At 41.2% G+C, this 26,341-nt stretch overlaps 2 protein-coding genes across 5 annotated transcripts in view; one reads left to right on the top strand and one right to left on the bottom strand.

The window, feature by feature from the left end:
- The window catches only part of snrka (SNF related kinase a), a 44,327-nt gene extending 40,092 nt beyond the window's left edge, over nt 1–4,235 (top strand). For both annotated transcript variants that reach the window (XM_088602234.1, XM_088602235.1), the window contains exon 6: nt 297–4,235. In XM_088602234.1, coding sequence (XP_088458360.1) covers nt 297–1,677 — 1,381 coding nt within the window. In that variant the 3' untranslated portion in view covers nt 1,678–4,235. The remainder of the gene's footprint in view (nt 1–296) is intronic.
- A 3,400-nt stretch (nt 4,236–7,635) lies between these two features.
- The window catches only part of ano10a (anoctamin 10a), a 43,937-nt gene continuing 25,231 nt past the window's right edge, over nt 7,636–26,341 (bottom strand). For all 3 annotated transcript variants that reach the window (XM_088602236.1, XM_088602237.1, XM_088602238.1), the window contains exons 12-13: nt 18,345–18,461; nt 7,636–9,366 (exon numbers count right to left, since the gene is read on the bottom strand). In XM_088602236.1, the coding sequence (XP_088458362.1) occupies nt 9,325–9,366; nt 18,345–18,461 (159 nt within the window). In that variant the 3' untranslated portion in view covers nt 7,636–9,324. The remainder of the gene's footprint in view (nt 9,367–18,344; nt 18,462–26,341) is intronic.

The raw sequence follows: 26,341 nt of genomic DNA, 5'->3' as shown, positions 1-26,341 counted from the left end.
GACGCAGCTCCGCGCGTCGTTCTGCTCCTGCGCCGCCCGCGGGTAGGCGAGTTTGGCTCATTGAGGTGGAAAGTGCGGTCCCTAACCCTTTTGCGGAGTGGGCGAACTCTTGAATACTGAACTTGTGAATCTCGAGGTTTTACTGTGCATGCCCCTTTAAAGTGTAAGCTGTATTACATCGGGGGAAAAAGTCGTCATCGGGAAATCAAACGTCTGCTGGCTCTTGTAAGGGGGCAAACACTTGGTGTATGTTGCCCTTAAATGACTCCGGCTGCCTTGTTTGTGTGCTTCTGCAGGCAGTCGTGGCCCACGAAGATCGACATGCACCAGGACATTGAGGACAGCCTGGCAGCCTCCTCCATCTCCCATGCTGGTGGGCCTCAGTCTCCGGCCCGCAGCGCGGAGAACCTGCTCAACGGCCATCGGAGCAAAGGGCTGATGGACCTGGGGAGACGGGAGGAGCTGACCGATCCCTCCCTGCTGTCGCTGGCCTCCCCCAGCTGCTCCTCGCTGCTGCCTCCTTCCATCACGGCCACTGGCTCTCTGAAACCAGGCGCCGGGGCCGCTGCCGCCAGCAAGAGCCGCACCTGTCTGTTCAGAGTGGAGGAGGATGAGGAGGAGGAGGAGGAAGAGCAGAGAGCCGCGGCCCCCCCCACGCAGGTTGTGCTGCGGCGCAAGCCCTCCATCACCAACCGGCTCACGTCGCGCAAGAGCGCCCCCGTGCTCAACCAGATCTTCGAGGAGGAGGGCGAGTCGGACGACGACTTCGACATGGGCGAGAGCCTGCCCCCCAAGCTGAGCCGCCTGAAGATGAACATCGCCTCGCCGGGCACCGTGCACAAGCGCTACCACCGCAGGAAGAGCCAGGGGCGCGGCTCCAGCTGCAGCAGCTCCGAGACCAGCGACGACGACTCGGAGAGCCACCGCCGCCGCCTGGACACGGACTCGGGCTTCGCCTACTCCTGGAACCGCAGGGACAGCAGCGAGGGGCCCCCGGGCAACCCGGGCGGGAACGGAGGGGGCAGCGGGGGCAGTGGGCAGAGCAGGCCCCCCGGAGAAGGCAATCCTGGGCCGGACAGGGGCAGCCCCCCCGGCGGGGGGGGAGGAGGGGGCGGGGGAGGCGGCGGCGGCGGTGGAGGGGGCGGCAGCAAAGGAGAAGGCAGCCCTTCCAGCTGCTCCAGCGGCAGCACCAACAACACCTCGGGCTCGTCCCGCAGCTGCGCGCACTCCTCCCCCTCCGCCAAGACGGCCGGCGAGCTGGTGGAGAGCCTGAAGCTCATGAGCCTCTGCCTCAGCTCCCAGTTCCACCTCGGCGGCGGCGGAGGCGGCGGGGGCGGCAAGTACATCATCGACCCCCAGAACAACCTGAGCTTCTCCAGCGTCAAGGTGCAGGAGAAGTCCGCCTGGAAGATGTGCATCGGCTCGAACGGCAGCCTGGACAGGGCCTCGCTGCCCGGGGGCCTGGTGCTGGGCTCTGGCCTGGGGGGGCCCAGGTCTTACGCTGACCAGGCGGCCACCTTCAACGAGCTGGACCTGGCCAAGGAGAACAACATGAACTGGAAGAACAATGTCCTGCAGCTACCTCTCTGTGAAAAGACCATCTCTGTGAATATTCAGCGGAACCCCAAGGACGGGCTGCTCTGCACCAGCCAGACCAGCTGCTGTCAGGTCATTTGATGGTTGCTGCCCTGTCCCAGCTGTAGCATCCTCTTACTTGACCACACTATTCTTCCAGTAGCTGTGAATGACCTTTGTATATACCCGTTTTCTGTGTATATATCCTTTTTTTCTTTTGTCTTAATATTTTCTAGACGCTTTTGACTTATCTATTGCGAATTTTAAGTTTCCTCTGTAGATTGACAATGCATGAAGAGGTGCATGCTGCTAGCTCTTTTTAGGTTACACCACCTCTTTTAAGCATAAGACCTCTCCTGCCCCCTTTTTTCTGCATTTTATTTCTAGTTTTACGCTTGTCCCTCTATAACTGCGCAGGACATCGGGAAGGATGTAAACTGGGTTTGGACTTAAATTCTGAAAACAAAACAAAAGACCAAACACGTCCAGGCCAGGAAGACAGGAGAGGCGCTTGTTTTCTTCTTGATGAGCACTTAGGCTTACAACAATGATGATCGGATGGAGCCCTGGTATTGCTATTCAGTAGCTGTGGAATGTATTTGATAGGAGTGTATTATGATGGAGAGCCAAAGCAATAAAAGAGTGACCTTGGACAGGGCCTGTAGAAGGGCCTCCAATATTCCCAGGCAGACAAATGCACTGAAAGTCCTCTTAATCTTGGAATTGAGCCCCACACTGTTTAGTCTTAAATTAACTTTTTTTGTCACAAATGACCAATGTATGTATAAAACATTACTTTGAAAAATGTATGCGTTTTTTGAAATTCTGCGTTTTACTGTGGAGGATGAGACTAAAGTTTGAAAAAGTGCTGTTACTTGAAAGAAATTGCAGGCAGACAATCTTGCTTTAAATCTTACTGCAGATAAATCTCCTCATGTCGTCACGCCCTCATCCCTCCCCAAAGGAAAACAAAATTGTTCTCCTTATTGCACTGATTAAATGTTAAGGTGTTAAATCTTGATACAGTACACCAAGCCTACTAAGAGGTCGTTACTTATTGTTTAGTTCACGCCTTCTGTACCAACATCTGCTTTTTGTTTTATGGAGGAGCATTATTACTGACATGTTGGAGCCAATAGTTCATATGGGAGAGCCGAGTCAAAACCTGCACATGAGAAAACGTGCGTAGTGGAAGGCATCCATATGATTTCTCAGAAATACAAAGGCACGTTCATTTGTTTTTTTTTCCCCATCAGTAATAAACTTTAGCAGTGAGGTTTGTTTTTTTAAGTAGGGCAGATTTGTATTTTCTTTTGCTTTAAAAGTCAGTCATTCTAAAAATTGTAGACCCTAATGGTCTGAACATTGCACTGTTTTAAATCTTAAGCTAGTAGCCAGATCTAGGAGCTACTGATTTTCTAATAAGAATGCAGTACAGACATCATAGTGTAATTATAGCCTATTGAACAGGCTAGTCTGCTCTGTACTCATGGCTCTTTATGATATCTAACCCATTCACTGTATGTAAAGTGCCACTGACTTGTAAGAGACAACAGCTAATGAGAAGGATGTAATCTATTTTGGAATATTTAATTTGTCTTTTAGTCTTACAAATATGAATGAAGCATAAAAACAAAGTTGATCTATTTTTTCTTCTGTTCTGTCTTTAAAAGGCAAGTGTTCTTTCAGCCACTGTGAATTCTGTACCCTGGTGAGACTGTTCTTCAAGCACACTGCTCAGGGCTGCAATTCAGTGGTGGTATTTCTTGTGTTTCTAAAGGAACGCGTCACACAAAACTAGTAGCTCCAGTATAACTGTACGGGTCTATACTTTTATTTATTTTTTAAATGTCAGATTTAAATTAAATAATACAATTTTATTCAAACTATTCGTGAAATATTAATCCCATGAGACACCACTCCACATTGTGTCCAGACAGATTTTTGGCTGTTGTCTCTGAGAGAGCCCTCTGCTGGAGGAGAGGAGGCTGGGAGAGGCCTTTGGTCTGCCGGTGTCTACTCAGTGATCCTAGCTAACCTCCACACTGGCTTAGTGACTGCTGTAAATACTGTCACCTTCACTGCACCGTTACCTGGACCTGACCTGCTCCGCAGTGGGTGGGGGTCTCCAGAGTTCTTGGGGACAAGTCTGGTTAAGGACGGGGACGAGGCCTGAGCACATTTTCAGGCAAGAACGAGGTCAGTGATGATAAATCTCCCAAAGCACTTGTGTAAATCGAGGGAGAGGGGTTAATTGCTCTTGGTGAGCGTAGGCTGGGTATGGCGCTATTAGAACTTATTCATTTATCTCAGGAACACCATGTTGAGTTTCTCAGAGCGAGCACTTCACCCTCGTTGAGGGGAAAAAATATTACTCGTTCCGCTGCCGAGCTGCAATGCGTTCGTCTGCGTTCTCTTCACGGCGCCGCTGGCTCCCGGATGTGCCCAGTCCCGGGTCCGAGACGGACGGAGTGTGATGGTGGAGCACGCCTGTTTCAAGAGGTGGGCTGTGCTTCTCCAGGATCCCTCTTGACCTGCACTCAAAACCAAACAGACTTGACTGTACCCTGTGTGCAGTTTGTAGCCGCTATATTCAGTGTGCTCTTAGAACATTGGAATATTTATGTTTTTTGTCTCTGTTGCATTAAAGTTTCAACCCCCCCCAACCCCCCCTGTGGCCTTTTAATTCAAGTTCAAGTCAGTTGCACCTTTTCGTCTTTGTACTTGGGTTTTATAATACAGTATTTCTGAAATAGTTTTTAGGTGTGTCGCTATGTAGATAACTTCTCGAGAATAATTTCCAGCCGTACTTTGTTTTGTGAGGACTGCTGTGTAATGCTCTGTTTGGTTGGACTCTTGAGTAGTGTAGGACGCCACCTGTTTTGTACTGAAGTGAGTTAGTCGTTGTAGTATCGTTTCGACGTCATTCAATTGGTCTCGTTAACTACAACATGCTTCAATGGCAAACTAGCCAACAAATCTGAGAGTTTGGTGTAAAGGATCATTTTGTAATCAAACAGCTTTTTCATGGAAAAACTTGTCTTCAGCTAGGCAAACAGGATGGGTGACTCAGCTTCATTAACTGTCAATTTAAAAATAGGGAGTAAACATTTAAAGGGCATTGGCAATAAGCTATATGTTGCAGCTACTTGTAAATATATATTTTTTGTTTTATATTTCAACATGTACAGCCTTTGACTGGCACCTTTAACAAAAAACAAAAACTCCTTGTGTATTTTTGTTTTCAAAAACAAAGTTCTGTAAATACAGATGTATATATGGTGCTTTACATTTAGGACAGCAGTGTTGACCATTTGGTGCATAGCTGTAATATAGCCTTATTAGTTAAGAGTGTACAAAAATGATGTTGGTCTGTCTGACTGTCTTACTCAGATGTTAACAGGTGAATGACTGTGCATGTGTTGTATGTTTTACATTATCAATATAGGTACAGTAAGGGAGAGAACAACCACTACTTTAAAAGATGTTATTGGACCAAACAATGTACTGGCTTAAAAAAAAAAATCAATAGAATAATGTTTTATTCTGTACCTATACCTGTCGTCAAAGTTACATATAGCTATGGTAATGTCCAAAATTAAAAGTTGTGAAAAAAGCCTTTGTTAGCTGTGCCTGTTTTTTTCCACTTCGTTATGCGGGTGCTGTTGCACAGTAGGTCTGTCTGAACGAAGGGCATCTGAGAGAATGAGTTTGCAGGTGCTGGTTTCACTGTCAGTTTAGAGCTTTTCATGTGCCTCCCTCGTCCTACCAACATTTTTCTCCAGTTAATGTTAACAGTTTATTAACATATGGTTAAAGACTTAAAGATTCTAAAACCCTTTTTCATTTAATGTACAAATATACATGCAAAAAGTTCTCAGCAGAATGTGACCTTGATCTTTGGCTCTGCTCAGCCTTTCCCACTCCCCGATTCTCACAGCTGGTCTGTAAGATATCTTTACTGAAGTTTACGTCAGATTCCCAAGAAGCATCCATAACTTCCAGAACTATTACTATCGAAACTCAGAGGTCGGGGGTTTAATGTATGCAGTGTACCTGCACACAAACCGAAATCTTTTTTTCTGCGTAGAAAAAACTTAAACTCTTAAAAAAAAAAATTGTACCATAAAGCGTGTGGAATAAGTGCATCAGTAGGTGGGAACGTTATTTGAATAAAGCAAGTGCAGTTTCTGGTTTTAAGTGAGTTAAAAGGGCTTAGCGGTGTTGTAGGAAAAGTATATTTGTGGTCTGTGAATTTCTGCACTGTGGAGGAAGTTGCAAAGCCTTAAGATTTTCCATTACTGGATATGATAACCTGAACTGCTAGACCTTATTAAAACAAATTCTGAAGTCAGACAAGTCATTACAGCTATTATACACAGGATTTAAACACGATATACTGTCTGTTACTCTTTTTATGAAATTCTGTGGTTTGGCATGTTTCTGAGTTGATTTGCCAGCTGTGCTGTAAGTATAAATTAAATGTATGATAGCTATAATAGTATTCATTCATTTCAACACTAAAACGATCCCAAACTATCTCCATTGATATAAAAGTCTCCGTATTGTATATTATGTAACAATGCCATGCATTTTCAAAAGCTAAAATATATTAAAATTGTATTTTTTAGACAATTACCGATGCCCGCTTTTTTTCTACACGGTATATAGCCTAAATATACTAAGTGCCAAAAGAATCATCTTCTAACTACAAGTGAATTTTTGCAGCAGGTGCACTGACGTTCTGCTGGACGTGATGGGTAGAATCAGCACACTTGTGAACTTCGGCTGTCGCCAGGGATGATCGACAGAGCCAGCAGTGTGTGGCAGCAGTACAGGTAGTACTGTAGTGCTGTATGCCAGGTTGCTGGTTGCAGATGCCATCTTGTGGGTTTCTGTCGTCTCTCCAAGCGCACAGCCTGGACAAGCGCCTGTCTGTTCTCGGTTTTCTGAGCCATACGTGTTCCAGCTTGTCCCACAAATGTTCAACAGGCATGTGGGACATCCACAGCCTTCCTGTTGCATCCTGGTCTTGGAAGAGGCCTGCTGCTAACGAGGCCTGTCCTGCTGGTATGCTATCAGCTAAGGATGAAACGGTGGCAAAAGCAGGAGGTGAAGACCCAGGACTTGAGCACATGGGCCTAGACTAGTTGCTCTGGGTTCCTGGTGCTATAGTCTCTTTACCTTTGTCGTCAGCATGTTACGTGCACAATTTCCAGCTCAAACTGGTTCTTTAACAACGCACGAAGAACTGAGGAATAAAGACGTTTGGCTGGAGGCGGGGGAAAAAGAATCGGCGTCCAGCTAAATGGTGATGATTCCTGTGGATTTCATCTCGGCTCGATAAATTCCGCTCCGATAAAAGAACAGCATCCACTGATTAAAACCGCAGAAGAGACTCCTGTCTATAACAAGCACTTGCTTTGGTATTTTCAGTAACCCTGGCCTGAGCTGCACTCGATCTTTTGGGCGAGATATCACTGTGCGGATCTTTTAAAAACTGGAGGGGTGACACAGTCACCGCAGTGCCACCCAGGCTCGTTGTATGAACACGAAGGGAGCTTTAGCCTTCCAGTGAGCAGCAGTGGGAGTTATGTGATACAGCTGTCACCTTCTGTGGCCAAAACCTGAATTGAAGACCCCAGCTGCATGGAAATGCACTTGTCAAGCTCAGGTTTAATAAGGACTCGGTGACAGCTGAAGAACGCGGTGATTGGTCGTTGCTGGTTCTGTGGCAGCTCACGGACAAGCAGGCTTCACTGCGAGGCCATTATTTAATTTGGAAGAGCCTAAATAAGGAAGCAGCTGTCTCGGTTGGGGAAGCTAAACAGGGGTTGTTTCAAGTAATTTAGCTCTGTTCTATATCTGCTGTCATTACCCGTCGGAAGAGGAGGAACTTTCTGTGACGTGCAGCTGTGGCTGAAATTATTTATGTGGCAAAAAAAATACGTTTACTTAAAATAGGATATTTTAACTCAAAAAATAAAACAAAATTTGATTTCCGTAACTAGGAATTCCTTATGACCAGCATTTTTAATCAAAGGACTGCACCGGAGAAGCTAAGGACATAAGCAGTTTTATTTCAATATTTATGAATGTCAAGGTTCAGGCAGAGAGATTTCATGACTTTGGTTTGTGGTTGAAAGTGCAAAGTATAACAATCCCGGACCGCCTTCATAACATTTTGTAAATATTTGTACTTTTTCCCCAAATGTAAGAAAAACATTTCATAAATGTTTCAGAGGTACAGTATGTCATCAAGGTAAACATCACCGATATTGTTTCTAAGCAACAAAGTAACTTGTTCCTAAACAATTACTGTACACTGAGTTTACCAAGAAGGCTTTAGAAAATACAGCAACATTAAGTACAGATCTCGACCCTTTATACTGTAAGTGGTGCTTGTAAAAAGAAAAAGAATAAAATTCATGCATTTTTACTAGACATAAAAGGAGTTCTCGTAATATTCCTTTACGTACATTATGTGAAAAAGTTACAGATTTGCTTTTTTGTCATTCGAAGCACAGAGAACCGTGGCTGAATGTACTGTAATGACACGATGTATAATACTGACAAAATCCAATATGTTTTGTTGGGATTCATAGGCAATAGTCCGATTTGGAGTGTTATTAAAGTGCTGCATAAAAATTAAAGGCAGTCTTCTTAGTGGAGATACTGTATATAATATATTGATCCACCAACCCTGATCTTGTGTTGCTGTTTAGAAATACCATTTATTTTATGAGGGACCTAGTTATCTGCTCCAAAATTGTCAGAATAAATATAACACAAAATTATAAAAATAATAATAATGATGTCCTACTGTTGCATACCTCAGAAACCACTGTCATTGCCAAAAGAGCATATTTTTACAGTAAACTAACATTTTCAACGTCTATTTATAACTTGTTTCCAGAGAAAAACAGATATAACAGATCCTCAGTGTTTTAGGCGTCACATGTACTTTGGTTATTGTAAGTATAACTTTTGCTAATAGCTTTAACACTGTTTGGAGATAGTAGTTGAATTAATTTATTTTTCAGATAAGGTAACCAATTATATTTGATGTTTTACTCAAAATTTAAAAATGAATATATTTAGATTTTTTTGTACAAAAGGAGAAACAATGCAAAGCCCTTTCATGAAAACATTCTATGCAATTTCAGTTCCACCAGAGTGAGACTCTCGCAATCTGTAACACGAGGGATTTACAAGATTCTCATTTACCAAGTACCCAAGCTTTTTTTTTTTTTTGCTTTGCAGCAGAAAATACCACTTCAATGCAAAGGATCCAACCATCTAAAACACCCACACAGCTGTGTACAAAACACAACCCATTTTAATGTTACAGTGCCGGTATTAGTGTTTTTACAATGGCCGTGCCTTATAGCCTTGGTCACAGAAAAGAATTTGTAATGAAATGACATCTTCTCTGTTACTTCTTCCCCATGCACTCCTCCCTGGGTCAATGAGAACATAATGAAGCATGCACAACATAACATTCCAGGAAACACTCGCAGTCTGCAAACTAAAGCCATTTCCATTCGGCAGGCTGGACACCTAGCAAGGCGAGACTGGTGTAAGGCTGTGTGGTAATTTAGAAGAATAATGCAAAACCATCTGCTGTTTAGAAAGAACATATAATGGACAGAAACGAGGTAAAGATCAATACACTTTTTTCTGCAGTGAGAATTCTTTCTTTTGAGGAGATTCCTTCAAGCTCTGTGGCCTCACTTCCTCTTCTCTTCACTAGTTGTCCTGCTTCTCCAACTTCTTAGTGTCCTGCATTTTCTGGAAAAGAGAAGACATCACCATTATCAAGGGGTGGTTTCTGGGGTAAAGGCTGTGCTTTATTTTCATTGAAACGTATTTAGTGTCCTTGTATTTAGTTATTTTTGTTTTTCGGACCTGTTGTGGTCTAGCTTCCCAGCTCTATGACAAAGGAAGACCCGGACATGAGCGTTTCACCGCGGTCTCTGCAGATAACCAGGGAGACCTCCCCTGTGCTGTTGTGTCGAGTGTTAAACACACAGGCTGCAGACGGCGGAGCAGACCTCATCACGACAAACACCCAGCGCAAACTAGTCGCCTGTCTGCCTAGTTCTCTTATCAGCTGAGCTGGAGAGTCGCCCCTAGGTGAAGTACTGACCCCACCTGGGTGCCATGGGGCAGATACGGTAAAGCAGGGGAAAATTTCTTCCCCCATTATGGGGAAAGACTGAGGTGGGCCAGACTGAGAAAGCCTGAGAAGAATGTAGCCAGGACAATGCAGTTAACACCCCTACTGTTACAAACAGAGCCGTTTGATCAGTAATTGCCAAATAAGCAGGGCCTTAGTTAAATGTCACCCAAGGGGTGGCACCTCCTACAGCTCACTGTCACCTCACAGGGGCAGAGGTCTGGAAATCTTGGGTCTGAGGGAGGACGCCACCTGCTGGTCAAGAGACACCACTTATGGCAGCAAGCAGCTATTCCTTACAGGTCTGCTGTCACAGTACTGATCCATGCTGGGAGAAGATCAAGCTACAAGGTGGTAATACATGGATATTTACACATGCTATATACTGTTGATCAGAGACAGACAACTTTCGGTGACATTACATGAAAAGCATTATACTTGACAATATAAAAACAATGTTGTACATTGTTACAGTCAGTGTTTCATTCAGGTAAAAATGTTTTGGCTATTGGGTACCACCACTTCATATTCCCTTTTAACCGATTCATGTGATATAGAGTGGTAAAAGAAAAGCATGAGAGCAGCAATACAAGAAAAAAATGTGAAAACATAAAAATGCAAGTCGAGTCAGTGCACCTATACCCTTATTTTCATAGACTACAAATATTTTATAGGTATGTTGAAATATTTCCCTTATTCCGTATGCACATAGTGCAGTGGAAAATGTCATTTTCTAATTCCTGGAACATCTGTGGCTCTTAAAAGGATCATAAGGAGAGAAGAAGAGGCAATGACCAATTTAAAGTGGAGATTTCAACCGGCTCTTCAAATTTCTTTTTGCATAGTACATTTTTATTTGACATTTCATATTAAAAGCACACCTCAGACTCCAGATGGTAATCAAGTCGGAGAAATCCAGTTCTTTAACAAACCAATGCAAATTTCTTATTTCTACTCAATGTCTGTTATAGATATTACAAATTGGTTTCTTATTCTTCTAAAAAGGAGCAACATGATAAAAATATTTTTTTCTATCCAAATAAGGTTCCTAAGCTCAGTAAGAATCGAATCCATCTCAAGCTCAAAATTCAAAGGTACATGCATACCAGTGTGCTAGTCCAGAACCAATAAAAACAATGCAGATCCAGATCCAGTTTCTCATTATTAATACATAATTCGGCATTCAGTTATAAAAAGCAGCATATCAGTTTACAACCTACTTGGCAAAATATGATCTAAACTTCTAAAGGTAAGGATATGATCTACAGTTGATAGTGTAATTCCAATGATTAAGAACATAACCAGGGCTGGAGAAGAAAAGCACTAGTCCTCTCCAAGTTTATCTGATGATCGTCATCAGTACTTTGTTCCTCAATATGGCCAGTGGCCATATTGCTGCTCCACAATAACTATTTGCTATTTGGCTTTCCAACATTAAATGTAAAAGGTGATCCATTCAATTTCAGAGCTGATCCATTCCTAAAATCAAAAATTAAATTACAGGCAAGTGTTGATGTCCATTTATGTGAGCTGACAGACAATTATTCTTAAATGTGCTATAATCTGAGCAGCAGAAATTTATAACTCAGGACTTCCCTACAAAATGCAACATACTGTAGGAACTGTGAACTGGAAAAGGAAAACACAAGACAAATGTACACAATGTAGGACTCCTCCATTTTTTTTAGGAAATTCTGATTTCCTTTAATGTGGGAGCCATAGGCTAAAGACGTTCTCTCCTAGTTGGTGAAGAATTGTTATGTTGCAGGAACACAGATTTAATCTTTGTTCACATTCTTTTATTTAGGATGCAGGGTATTTCTCTCATTGACCTGATTACAGGCTGTATAGATTGTTTAGTTGGGTAATTATTTCCCATCCATTCATCCAAGATAAGTTCCAACCACTTCATCCAACACAGCCTGCAGGGGAGCCTAACCTGTCCCAGCGAGCATCAGACACCAGTCCACCGCAGGGCAGACACACAGACACACATACTCACACCAGGGCCAGTTTTCGCAGAAAGACAATTCACCCACCAGCATGTCTTTGGACTATGGAAGGAAACTGGAGTGCACAGAGGGATCCCACATGAACACGAGCAATACGTACAATCGCACGGACAACCCACCACGTCTGGAATCGAACCCAGGGCCCCAGAGCTGCAGGGCAGCAATGCTCAGCACTGCGCTGCCTGGCTGCATTGTTTTTTATTGTCAATAAATATTTGTCTGCCTAAATTTTGTCTCCAATTTCTTACTGAATCACCAGAGAATATAAAGAACTCATGTGCCAGAACTAATGCGTCTCAAATTTTACCTACCACTTCGGTATTCAGGTTTACTTCATTATTTTAATTATATTTCCCATTTGCTGTCATTTGTAACACTGTATTTTAAGCTGAGGTTACATCCGACGAGGTGAATGAAAATGAAAATTCCAGCACATTATCAGGTAGAGCCCTTGCACTCACAGTACGTAAAACATGTCAAAACCTTCCACAGACACATGTCTGTCCCTGTTGCACATGCTGGTGGCAGCTTTGAAGAAGAACAGATAATGTTCAGGGAGACAGCTGTCAGCAGCAGTTTTGTCAAAATGAACTTTCACATGAATGCATCCTCAGCAGAAGAACTCCGTTCTCAGATAGTTTCCAGACTGCTATTTCACCAGAGTTTTTCTTTGTGCATTAAAAATATGTTTGTCAGCTGGCAAATGATCAACAGAGACTACAGCAAAAGTACAATATTAAACCAACTTAGAGATCGGTATTAAAGGATTCTGGTCCTTACTGTCCCTGTTGAAAAACTGTCCAAATTATTAATTTCTTATGGAGCTGGCAGTTTGCCTATGGCCTGGCCACAGAGAAACATCACATACTGTAGTATTATATATTACATTCCAAGTGTTACATATTTCACTGTGAGTCTCGTAATTGGCAATATACAATATAAGACACTTTATCAGCCATGCAGTTCAAACAAATGCAATTTAAAAATCCTCCTAACTAAATTATGTAATGCGTAGCAGGTATCTCTTATCCATCCATTTTCTAAACCGCTTTATCCAGTACAGGGTCGCTGGGGAGCTGGAGCCTGTCCAGACAAGCAGCGAGCACGAGGCAGGGTACACCCTGGATGGGACGCCAGTCCATCGCAGGGTAGACACACTCACACACACCCGGGCCACATTTATAGAAGCCAATTAACCCACCAGCATGTCTTTGGACTGGGGGAAGAACCTAGATAAAACAGAAGAAACTGGAGTACTCCGAGAGTATCTGGAGCACCACAGGACCTGCACCCAGGGCCCAAGCACTCAGTGTCTCTCAACACTGTCAAAATTAGATTTCTCATTCAGAGCTGTGGAACAGCATCTGTATTTCGGTAAAAAAAATCGGTAAAATCAATTTATCCCCTACCCTGCAGCTAACCAACATCTGCAACACACCTGCTACTGTCAGACCTGTGCAAGAGAATGTTTAGTGATGATCAGTCCAACACCACCATGATATTTAATATACCTTCCCCTGTCATGTAAGATTACAATCACGACTGAATATTGTCAAAAATCAGAAAAATACATATTTAAATTCTGTGCAATGTTTGATCAAATATCTTCAGTGGAATCTTTTAACAGTGAAGGCAGACAGCCATATTTGAGAAAAATCCCTGATTTGGGGATGTTAAGAATTTCTGTTTTCATATTCTTGCTGAGGAGTTTTTTACAACATTTATCCAGAGTATTGAGGTACAGAATGTAACAGCTGTCCGCTGGCAGATCATTTAAACCCCTGTGCAGAAGAAGAGGCCTAACCAGCCGAAGCCACAGAGAAGCAGGAGAAAAAGGCCTTTCAAAAGACCACACTAGGCAAGTCCACAGCTGAGGAAAACCACAGTGCGTTCTGCGATTTTCAAATTAAAAGGGGACAAAATGGAACAGCTCACTGGCACGCCTGAGTTGGCTCAGTTGGAATAATCCTGTATCTGAATTTGCAACAAACCATGTTTCATTTATACTGCATCTCTGGAGAATGGAGACTCCCGACTGAGATTGGTTATCATCTTTCACAAATTACTGCCATGTCTTCTCGTGGTTCTATATATGGATACAAGAATGATCCTCAACTCAGATTATGCAGTGTTGAAAACTACCATACCTTTTATTTATGTATTTCATTATTCAATAGTTGAAGAAAGGGCAGTATTCTGTGTAAGGGAAGTGGAAACAGTGAAACAGTGGCAGAAAAAAACAATCACTGTGAGGTGATTGATAAAGCTCTAAGTATTAATAACTGATAACGGAGGAGGGAAACAAACCATCATGTAATCTTATGATTTCAAAATCATCACAGGATATTAGGGTCTCTGGGTATTTTTTCAGATTTTGTTCAGTCATACTAAACAGACAGTAACTCTTATTTAAATACAGATTCTTTTAATGCGCAGAAAGACATCTGAACTGATAACTACAGTACATCAGGTGATAACAAAGTAAGCTTTTATTTTCTTTCTATTCTTTTAAAAAAAAATCATATAACACATTACAGGTCTAAAAGAAGGTCTAAGTTGTAAAACGGAATATTTCAGTAAAAAAAGTTAACTGAAACCAGTTTCATTATAGCAATATTAACAGAGCATCACATGATGCGAAGTACAAAAAAATGGACAAACCTTTTAATTTCATAGACAATAACTAGATTAAATCAGACTCCCGCAACTGAAAAGCGACTCTTTTAAAGAAATATTCGTGCGTTTCTTTTTTTTTACGCTCTCTGCAGAAAGAAAAAAAAAACCTTGGTGGATGAAAGTTTATCGCTGCAGAGAGCGGAGCGCAGCTTTAATCTGTCACAAAAGGGAAGCTGGAGGGTGACCCAGTTCTGCCACGGGGAGATAAAGGAAGGGTGGACAGCTGTATGTGCGCTACATTTCAATCTCAGCTCACAAAGGGCCCAAACCACTTCAGTTCACACTGTACACACCCGCAGGAGTCTCGGAGCACACGATCAATTTAATGACTGTCTAAGCAACCCCATGCTCTTACACATAATCCTCTTTGCGCGTTCGTCATATGAACAACCCCCTGCGATCATCTCCACAGGAGGTTCCAGTGACACTGCTGACAAGGGAGTTACAACCACACGTTACAATTAAGCAGATCAGTCACACCCTCCCACTTTTCCGCTGCACGATCAAAGCGAATCTCATAAAGCTCCCATCCCAGGATGAAAGATCTCTTCTCCAGAAGGTGCACGTTCTGTCACAGCTGAGAATGAATTCCTGAACCTGGCACTTAAATGCCGACTGATGGGGGAGCCAGACATGATGACGGGAGTTTCCATCAATGAATGGCTGTTACCACCCGCCTGTGGAGTTGGCTGTCAGTTTTAGAAAACTGAGCTTGATGTTTTTTACTGAGGAGAGCTCCTCTTTTTATTTTGGTGGCGGCTTAACACGTGGAAAAAAAAACGGTCCTGACCCTAGGAGTGCAACTTGATTGATGGGGTCAGATGCTTAAAGTGTCCAGTCATCAGTTTCTGACACACTGCTGGAATAACGGAGATCTCGGGGATGAATGACTCCACCTGAATTTGGCGGTTAAATACAGCACATCAGGTTTATCTAGAAAGTTCATTACCACGGTCCCTTTAGTACAAGCTAGCAAACTGTCCAAAGACATATCCCTGTGCAACAACAGAATGGGGCGCACTGACTCTGCTGGACAGATGTTTCTAGCTGAAGAGCTAAAGAAGGTAATGCTCAATGACAAGCTGAAAGATGTTCTCTAGAACAGACTCTTACAATTATGATGTTTCTTTATTAAAACCAGTCTTGCTCGAAGTTTTGCAAAATGCTTAGTTTTGGAACCGAGAGGCTGTGACATGCTCAAAACATGCTTTTATGCAGTTATTTCATGTCACTTATCTGTCAGTCAATCTGATATACCAGCCTTTATAGAAACATTAAAAAATGTTCCAAACTGTTTATAATGCACCAGCTGAGATTAATGTTATTCATATTTTCATGATAAATACTCACTTATCAGGTGCACTTCGGGCAGAGTTCTGTTTTTAATATATTTTTTCTTCACATTTATTACCAAAGAATGAGATTTACACATGCTTTAGAATGTCTGGTGTTGAAGTGTGCATCTGATCATTTATGCATTGTTACTTGTCAAAAATACACGTCAATATAGCATGTTTATATTTTGTATTCAAAAACTATAAAGAAGACGTTTTTTTCCATCAGGACAAAGCTTTCAGCTCTCATAAAGCTGCAAAACAACCTGCACATTCTCTTTTCATCCATCTGCCACTCAAATTCCACTGTGAATTGAATTTCTTCCCACACAGAACTTGCCAGTAACAGACTATTCTTGACTAACTTCCAGACTCAAAGACTCCTTAAGGACATTAGAAGTGGAAATTAATCACAAGACCCTTAAAACCTGATCATCAGTTCTACCTGTTTGAAACTGATCTATGAAAAACAAGCTGTAGATTTAGCTAGCCCAGGTAACTACAAAGTGATCTTACCAAGAATCGTATGCTGTACTATTTACCACAATATACTGGTGGCTCAGCATTGAAAAGACTCCTTAGAGACTGTAAAGTTTTAAATTTGGCAATTTTGCACTCACAAGTGTTTACAGGGTCACATGGGAGAGGTGCTGGCTCAGCCACCTCATAGCCCTGGAGAAGCACCTAGCTATATCCATCACTCCCGTTCCTTAAAGAAACAACCTCCAAGCCATGGAGTCAGCTGGCAGTGATGGAAGCCTGAAAGATTTCTACTTTGCTCATGGTGGGACACATCTCTAACCAGGCCCGAGGGGTTTCTAGAAATTTAATGAATACCAAGACTTTGTGATTGGCTATATTTATAGCTAGATTTATTTTCTTGGGAGATCTGAATACCTTGTTTGTTGAGAAACCCTTTGCATGACCCACAGTACTAATGTTCTCAGATAAACTTCCGTCAAAAGTTTGTTGTAAATTGCACTTTTAAATATTACCAGGAATAACGTTGTCTGCTCATGGCCAATGATAAAGATGAGTATGGAAATATGGCTGCAAGTACAAAAACAGCCTTCATGTAAAAATCCAGGAATTATTTACATAACTGAGACACAAACGAAAATTTACCTACAGCCAACAGATGTAGATGATCCAGACTCCACTGAATACAGTACGTGTACAGTCGTAAGACATGGTGGTGATGCATTTTCTCATTTAAATACAATTTTTAGCATAATATTTTCTTTCCTCAAAAGGAACAAGAGAGAGATTTTGTAGCATCAATCTTTAAAGTTGATTTTTTTGGGAACATAAGCACATTTCTGGCATTTAAATGTTAATGGATAAGAACCACATAAACGAGAAAGCATGAAAACATAATTTCTTAAGCACAGTCTCAAAAATTAGCTGTTCTTTTTTATATATGTGGTTTGTTTTAATGTGTGTATCATTAACCTTTCTAGAATTGGAAGTCTGGGCAGTTTTCTATCCAACACCAGCCAACGACAAAGCTGATATCTATCACCTTCCCTAAACCTGGACTACCACCGATAATAACAGGTAACCGCCAACTGATCTTCACTGACTAACCTTCCTTAAAAAATATGTACTTTCGTTAGTCACAGAACTGAAATACTCATTACCAAGTAACAATAGATAAAATGAAGAAGGAATTACTGACATACCTTTCTAAAGTTTGCATTAAAGAAGCAGCGTAATTAAAAGTTCAGTGAAAACACATTTCTTAAAAATAAAATAATAATAATAAAGGCTAATGGATTTTGGAACAGCAATACTTGATCTCTAAAATGAGGCATTTAAGGAAAGATATTGTTCTCACCTGCTATTATTGTAGCTCATTTCTTACTGATTGAGTTTCAGACTTGTTTTAAGCTGGGTTGAAAAAGTCCAGAATTTCAGCAGGAACAAAAGAGAAACTGTATGTGTGTATATATCAAATACTACGATTATATATATATAATATTATTGCATGGATACAAATACACATATTACCCCATTAATTGCAAAGGGTTGTTTCAGAACTGCAGACACATTGTCTTATTCTGAAACCACTGAATGTAAACATTATCTTCTATACAGCCACTGTTTTTCATGACAAAACAGTCAATGTCAGGTGAGTTTCCACCATACTGCATGTTGTGAAAGGGTGACCTAATTCTGCTTATAAGTATGAAGAACGAATTGAATCAACACCATAAACTTCTGCCAAAAGCACAAGATTTCCCAATGTGCAGATATGTCACCTTGTGTGTTAAAGAAGCTCGTGACACTGTGCAATATCACCTTTCTGAGGCTTACTTTGTGTTTAAACCAAAATATAATTATATCTGCCCAATCACGAAGATGCAGATTTAAAAAAAAGACTGAAAATGTATGTCAGAATCAAAGTATTTAAATGTACCAGATGTTTGAACACCTGGTCAGCTCTCACTTCTATATTGATTATACTTAGAAAAGAATAGATTAAGCAGGAGACAGATGTGAGCAATCTAGGAGTACAAAAAACAAGCAGTACTAAAGAGCAAATCTGATAAGAAGCAAGGTACTTACTTTTTTCTTGAGCGCTTCCATGGATTCAAACTCCAGTCTAGCAAGTTTAAGTTGGATTTCTTTGGGAATATCAGGAATGACAAAAGCCAGGATGAACTTGAAGGCCAACAGAACGTGCTGCAATAGGCAAAGAAAAATAAAACCAAATGTTCAGCACTAAACCAACGTTTTCAATCCCTACAAGTCTGCTCTCACAACAACCTCCAAATGTTCTTTATTTTGTGGCACCAGAACGAATCGGTTCAGACGAGTGAGTCAGAAGGCGCAGAACAGATCGAGAAGCTCGTCTGAAGAAATCTGATCAGCGCCGTCCCCTCGTTATCAGAAGGAGTGCTGGTAAGGGCTGAGACACCCCCTGGCCCATCCTTGGAGCAGAGTGCGCAAGGAGGGACTATGGGGAGGCCAGCCCATTACAGGGTTCGCACACACTCAGGGCCGGGTCACACACACCAGCTAAACGACTGTCGCAAGTGCATCTTTGAAAGGTGGGTGGAAAACGGAGACACATGGAGAACATGGAAACTCCACTCGGGTGGAGAAATGAAAATGAGGGGGAGCTGGAGCCTACCCCACCCAGCAATGGTCCCCCGGCAGTGTACGCCCTGGGTGGGACACCAGTCCAGACACACAGATATGCACACGCACTCCAGGGCCAGTTTCTTTTCAACCTGCCGGGATGTCTCCACCTGACTGTGATTGTGAGTGGAAACTGGAGGACCCGGCGGACACCCGGGGAGACATAGCGACTCCAGGAATCGCACCCAGGGCGCTGAAATGGTAACCACCGCCCCACCATGCGACAACGCTCAGAAAACGTTAACATTTCCTAAGAGAACAGCTAATAGGTAATAGATATGCATACCTACCTAACAGGTATGCAAAGCTTGAAAACTACAATGAGATCTTGTTCATGTTGAGCTGAAACTGACAAAGCCTGGTCATCGCTCTGTGTCTTTCGTTTACTGTCTACCAGACAGGCCAGTCAATTATAAAGACCCGCCGGGGCACACTACGCCAGAGTGTTCTTGGAAACACAGTTCCAGGAGTGACCTTGTCTCAAAGCGCCTGCAAATAATACTCATTTAATCAATATTTAGAAAAAAATGAAAACAAGTTTCTTTTACCCCCTTCCTGAGAATGACTGTTCATAGAATTTTCATTCATGAGAATCTATAAGATGCTTTTTTCATATTTACGTTGCAAATGACTAAGCACTTGACATTTTAAACAATATGGACTCCCAAGCAATTTTACAAACTTTATGCCGTTGTAAATATATTTCCATACACCTGTTATCAGAAAACATCTGATTCCTGGTAAGGTTCATGACAACCAAGAGTCCACCCAGAAGCACAGAGAACAAAGCAAGACTACACCCTAGCCTGTGTTAGCCTCCATGACACTGATCTTCACACCTCAGCTCGAGAGACTCTTCTGCAAGTGTGCAAGGTGAGCAGAATGAAACAACTCTGCACAACTCAGACCTGCTTCTTCACCACAGGAGCAGCCCTGTGGGATTTCAAATGACATATAAATGTCTTTTATATACTGTACATATACATGCCTTTTATATACATATACTGCACGTCTTTCATATGAAACACTGTAGGTTTTGTATAGTAATTTGTATCAGAAATTTGTATTTACAGAATGGCAGGTTTATGAGATGGAAAAAACGGTTTTGGTTCTGATTCTAAGGATTATGAATACAAACTCCTAAAACAATGCCTGCATGGCCAAAGAACCTGAAAAGGTAGAGCTGTAGTTAGCCTTAACCTTCCCAGACCTCCTAAGATTTGCTCCTCCAGGTCTGTCAGGCCTATGCTCAAGTCCAGAATAATATTAAACCGCAGGACAATCAGAAAGCTGAAGGAGAGTTAATCTAAGACAACAAGCCTCACACTCAAGAAGATGGCGGAGTTTGAATTGCTGAAGGCATATAAAAAAATCCAAATGAAGCAGATGCTGATTGGATGCATTCTTTCAGTTCTCTCTAGCAAAGTGATTGAAGTAAAACGGTGCTCAATTACACTGCTGAGTTTGTTCACAGTTTATACATAACTCCGCAGACATGCCGTGTGACATAAAGGAACACCATTACAGAAATATGGAAACAATCTCCTTGTATTCTATAAAGTGGTACACAGTTCTGTTGGAAACTCACAACCCATGTGTGGAGGAAAAGCAGTGTACCAACACAAAAACAAGTTAAGAAGAAGAGGATAAAATTGTGGTCCTTTAAAGACAAAAGCTACATATTTTTTAAATTAATGCAGTGCAACTAAAATGAAATTGCCATTCTTCTAATAACAGGGCATAGAGTTATAAAAAACTCCTTAAATGCCCTGTAATCATTTCTATCACATTCCCAGGGGATGCTGTGATTTATCTTAACAATAATTTCTAACTATAATTCTGGGTAAGATGTTTCACGCATTTCCAGACACTTTTTAAAATCAGTGTCTGGCACAAGCATCAAGAGCCTCAACACTCTCCATCTCTCTGCTCCTAGAATATGGTCATTAACACATCTAGCACAAAAAATAAAAACACTGAAAATTAACACAAGGTTCAACTGCAATCATAGCAATCCTGGCAAAGAAAATGTAAGAAAGTTTTAAAGAATTTTAAAGTTTTTGTTCTTTTTTGGGACTTCTGTTGTACTCTGCAAATGTGTGGTTCTTCACAGTTGTGTATCAGTCCTGAGGTCACACTGGCCCAGGTGTCTCATCAGCACATGCCATCCCTGGTTACTGTGCACCTGGCTTGTGGGTCTGTCTGTTTTAAAAGGAAGATATGCCATCCCCAATCATTTTTACAAAGAAAACATTCTGTGACCCTGTGCTTCGACAAGGGTGGAGTATAATAACAACTGAACACTAAACATTCACCAGGAAGAGGTGAGACACACATAAAAACTGTGTTCCACTCATGACTTTTTACTTTTCTCATGCAATTGAGGTCCAAAAAAAAACCAATTGAAAATGATACCTAATAAATAATAAAAATAAGGTATGTATAACTCAAGACCTGATCGAGACACTTAAAGAAAGCCTACACTCCCAAGTAACACATTTTGAGCCTAACAGTCAGAAATCAAGACACCTAGAAAAATTAGTGTTCACACAGCCCTTGGTAACAGCACATAATGTAGCTGTGGTGTAACCTATTGCCTTTGAAATCTCACTGCAAGATAATTAGCCTCCACCTACTGTATGTTCAACTGTAGTGATTCTGATTATTTCAGAACAGAAGCAACTGCACTGTGTTGTTGCTTTATTGCCTTTATGCTGGAGACAAACAAGTGTGGAAATCTAACCAGTTATCCCTGACCTTGTTTCTAAGGTCTTGTCTCAAATCAGAGCGATCAGTGCAGCACAGTTAGATCACCAGACAGTTTCCCAAGAGAAAGAGCCACTGACATGTTCACTTACCACAACAAAAAATTAAAGAAAAAGGGAAAATATATACAAAATTATAATGACTGAATGTTTTCATGATTGTTTTAGTAATCTAGTTTCTGAGCAATACATTTCCTGAGCTCTTATTTACCAACCTCTTTCATCTGACACAGATCTGACCAAACCCTTCTTTTTCCCTGCAGCCAAATAAGTTGTGAATCCTTAAGTAACAGGTTTCCAGGGCAACAGATGTTTGACATCTTTATAATGTTTGACTCACCATTTTTGTTTAAATGGGCATCCTTAAACTGTGTTACAAATTATTTGCACTGGAAAAAAAGCAGTTTCAGTATTTTATGTGAGTGACTTTGCAGGTATTAAATTTACACCAAATGCTTGTAACATACATGTAACCAGAAAAATCTCCGACTGAGCAAAATGAGTCGGTTCACACTGGAACATGGAAATTGTGACTGATGAGTCACAGTAACCCAATATATCCAGGCGCTTACTTTAGCTCTGCTTCCTGAATCTAAACCTCTCACCTGCTGTTCACTCTTCAGTCACCCAGTGGAAGGAAAAAAAAAAGTGAAGGAGCCTTAGTGTCATGTTGCTGGTTGATTAGCTCAGAAATCTGATGGAACAGGTTGGACTTAATACTTGCCAATCAACAATGTTTCAGCACAGCTGCAGTACAACCATTTACAGAACAGTGTGTCCTAGGAGAGGAATAGCAGCACAAGTGGAAGATACTGACACGGTCTGTTAAAGTGTAAGTCTTCAGCACACATAACTATTTATTCTTTTAGCATAATTACCATTTTAATAAACAATTAACACTCCATTTGTGACAGAATCCTACAATGGAATTCACTGGAAGCACCACAATTTATATATTTAGTTTTGAGGAGTGCAGTCCAGCTGAGATCACCAATATAGTGCACGATGATGTATTTCCGATTGAACTGATAACCTTGCTATGCAAAATTTGCGTTTTATGCTGTTCAAAGCAGTTTCAAGCTCTTGAAAGAAATGAGTCAAAATTAATAGAATCTGCATAAGGAATGCTACATTGTCGGGGCTTTAAAAGCCTTTGCTCACTAAAAGCATTTGACAGGGCATTGTGTATAAGCAAAGTGGATATCTTTGAGGATAACTACACTGCTCAAACCACTGCAAAGGTCAGCTGTCTGAGATGACAAAACATACTAAGCAAATTACATACATAATGAACAGAAAACAACAGTAAAATGCTGAATGTCTGAAATGCAAGAGCCCTGAAAGATGCACTGTCACACACAGCGCTAATCCCTTCATTTTCATCTATTGTGGCTAGAAAGGAAATAACAGTGCAAATGAAGGATAAAAATATATTCAAATTAATGTATTACAATAATTTAGAAACCTTAAATTGCACGTGTATTAAATGAACACGAGAACACAATTAAGGTTTCGTGTCCCTTACTGTGTCTATGTATGAGATTCTCTTCTGACCAAGAATTAGTCTGGTCTCTCTGCTTTGTGTTGCTTTCAGAACAGTTTTAGTTCTTGCAGTTTGTTGAAAACACAATTACACTAAGATGAAAATGGCACAGTCTGTACTAGAGAACTAACTAAGACATGGTGTGCTCAAACGTACGAATAACTTCTGGCAGTTTAAAAAGTTTAAAGGTCATTCATTTTGATTAGGTTTGCTTTGTGTACCTGCAGAAATTTAGAAGCATTTGTCCACAAATCTCAGTCACTTCTCTGTAAAGTGTTCAGGCAGCTATGCAAGAAAAAAGAGGTACAGTACTTTTGTAACAATTAATTGCGCTGATCTATATTTTGTACTCTATTAATAATTCTCAACTACAATTTCATCTCACCGCTTGCAACTCTCATTGGAAGGAGGGGGGAAAGGACCGAAATAGCACCGATCAATGAATTCCAATCTCACTGTGTGACCACAACCTCTTTATAACTTTACCTGGATCAATAATTGTGACTCAGTGAGAGATTAGCACAGGAGGTACAGTAGGATCTCAAGATGACGCATGTGGTCTCAAAAGCTAGTTTAACAGCGGGAGGGAGTCCTGTGTGGTGAGCAGAACAGAGATCTGTGACTGCAATTTAAAGGAACCTGAAATGCAGAAGTGTTACTGTATGTGTAGACCAGTAGGCCATACAGTACTCTTCCCTCATAACTAGAAATCCCAAACCAATGACCCAACAGCGTGACAGAGGCTTCTTATTCTTTAGGACAGTGGTGGTTTCCGGTCCTGGTCCTGGGGGTATCCTCTACCTTCTAGTTTGTTTTCCTACTTACAAACTAATTGATTTCAATTACATTTCTGATGGATATTTTTAAATGCACAGTAGCTTTTAAAACATTGCATGGGATTTGTATTTGGCATCAGCCTTTTACCAGTTTCTGAGTTTGACAGCTTCCCTCATTTTTTTTCCTGCTGGAGAGCCAAGTACTTGTGTGGGAGTATTTGTCTTTCCCACCCGTGTCCGTTCCTCATAAACTGATCACCTTTTAAGAGCTACTTAGTCAGAAATCATAGAGAAATTTCTTTAAAAAGTCGGGCACAGATTTTACATTCTGTTAACTCAAGTTTTGGAACCAGCTAGACAGCAGCTGTGACTATCCAGGGGCCCCTTTTCATAAAGGCAGAGAGGGGTAATACCGCTCAGCCACGGGCTGCCCAATTGCTGCACTCTCCCAGACCCAAGACCACGAGAGCCTCCCAGTAAAACGAACACACTTATCTCCTGTGTTTCTGCATACTGCACAAGAAAAAAAATCTGCCCTCTTAAAGTCTGTAAACTGAATCCCTGAGGATCTCTGCAGGCAGCACACCAGTGCACTATGTTTAATTAAATGTCAAGAAGCATGCAATGAATATAAGGTGGTTATATTGATCAGGTTAGCATAATACTTCCCTACAGCAACACTCATTTAAAGAGGGACATCAGTTTGTTGAAACCATGTGGACCAATAAAATGTTTGCTTAAAAACCTGCCCCCCTCTTTAGAAAGAGAGGAGAAGGGATAAGAAATGTCAGGATCTGATCCTTACCATACAAAAACAGGGCTTTGTTTTTGATACATAAGAAAAGCACCAGGCATATCACATCAAACACATGAAAATGTACCATCATGACAGAAATGAGACCACTGGGAAATGTAAACAGAGGCTCCCAGTTGCTGATTATTTAAATAAAGGATGAGAAGAAATCTGTATCTGAAAAACATTGCTGCATAGTTCGTTCATCATTAGTAAAGAGTTTGATTCACATGGAACTCTGGAAAATTTCCAGTTGTCATAACTCATTCCAAAAGCAAAAATATCTATATGGAATCACGATTCGATTTACTATTTCAGGCATCTCAGTAATCTATGCCAAAGGCACTGCTATGCTGCACTAGACAAAAAAAAAAAACATCCCTAGTATTGAAAGCGTAGTGATATTTAAACAAGACTACAAACATGCATCATTTCTAGATTAACGTTTGATTTTTAAGATTTTGTGCTTATTTTTGTAAGCTAATGTATAGATAGTACCAAAACCAAGGTGTCTGCTGATTGAAAAAATCTGCTCTGTGTCATATTGAAAACCGCAGTTTGATATTACCCACAGTGCTTTGGCAACAGATGACAGATCAGCTGTTTCCACAAAGACTTGGATCCACATCCCTCGACACTCAACTCACTCCAGTGGTGCCTAATTGTGAATGTGGAGCTGCATTTCACTGGGAGCTTGAAATCACCAGTCCTGTTCCACCCACTTCGCCCCTGACCTGAGCTGGCACCAGTGAGTGAAAGTCTCTCCCACTTCAGTTCGGTTCAAACAGACACAGCTCACTTCCAGACACCTCCCACGCCTTCTGTAACCTACCCACAGGACAGTCGTGTTGGTGTCAAAACAAGAAGATAACTAAAACCTGAAAACAAAGAACAGTGAAGTGAAAAATAAATGGGGGTCCAGCCAAAATAAACATCTCCACCCATCGTGTCTCAAATCTGATCTGACTTCTTAAGATGTCTGTATAGTACAATTCTGCTGAATCAGATCACCACAAGAAAATCAGATTATATTATATAATTTTATTATTATTTAAGACATTAGTCATCAGGATTGCATACAAGTGGATGCTGCACATTGGTGGTGGTAGAGGGGAGTCCCCATTACCTGTAAAGCGATTTGAGTGGAGTGTCCAGAAAAGCGCTATATAAGTGTAAGCAATTATTAATTATTAAGTGCAAAGGTAGTTGCAAATGTCTTTCTACATGGGACATTTTTGTTTTTAAATGTTTGATTTTCTAGAGACAAAAATAGTTATAGTATGTTAAAATAACTGTAAGATGGGAATGTGTGAAACTGAGATGTCGAAGCAACACTTCTCTGAAGCCCTTTGGACTGATCCCTTCCCTTTAAATTCGTTCATTGATTTAATAAATAGAGGGGAAGTAGAAAAACTGTGCCTTTAAACAAATGATAATTATTAATAGCTTCTATTCATGCAAGATAATCATTGCTTAACAACACTGAGACAGCTGAGTGATGTTGACAGTAAAGGTACTGTATGCGTCACTTATTTATTGATTAA

Source organism: Lepisosteus platostomus, chromosome 12 (genome assembly GCF_059453375.1).
Source record: "Lepisosteus platostomus isolate fLepPlt1 chromosome 12, fLepPlt1.hap1, whole genome shotgun sequence".
Lineage (NCBI taxonomy): Eukaryota > Metazoa > Chordata > Actinopteri > Semionotiformes > Lepisosteidae > Lepisosteus > Lepisosteus platostomus.
This window is presented reverse-complemented; position numbering and strand designations above follow the sequence as displayed.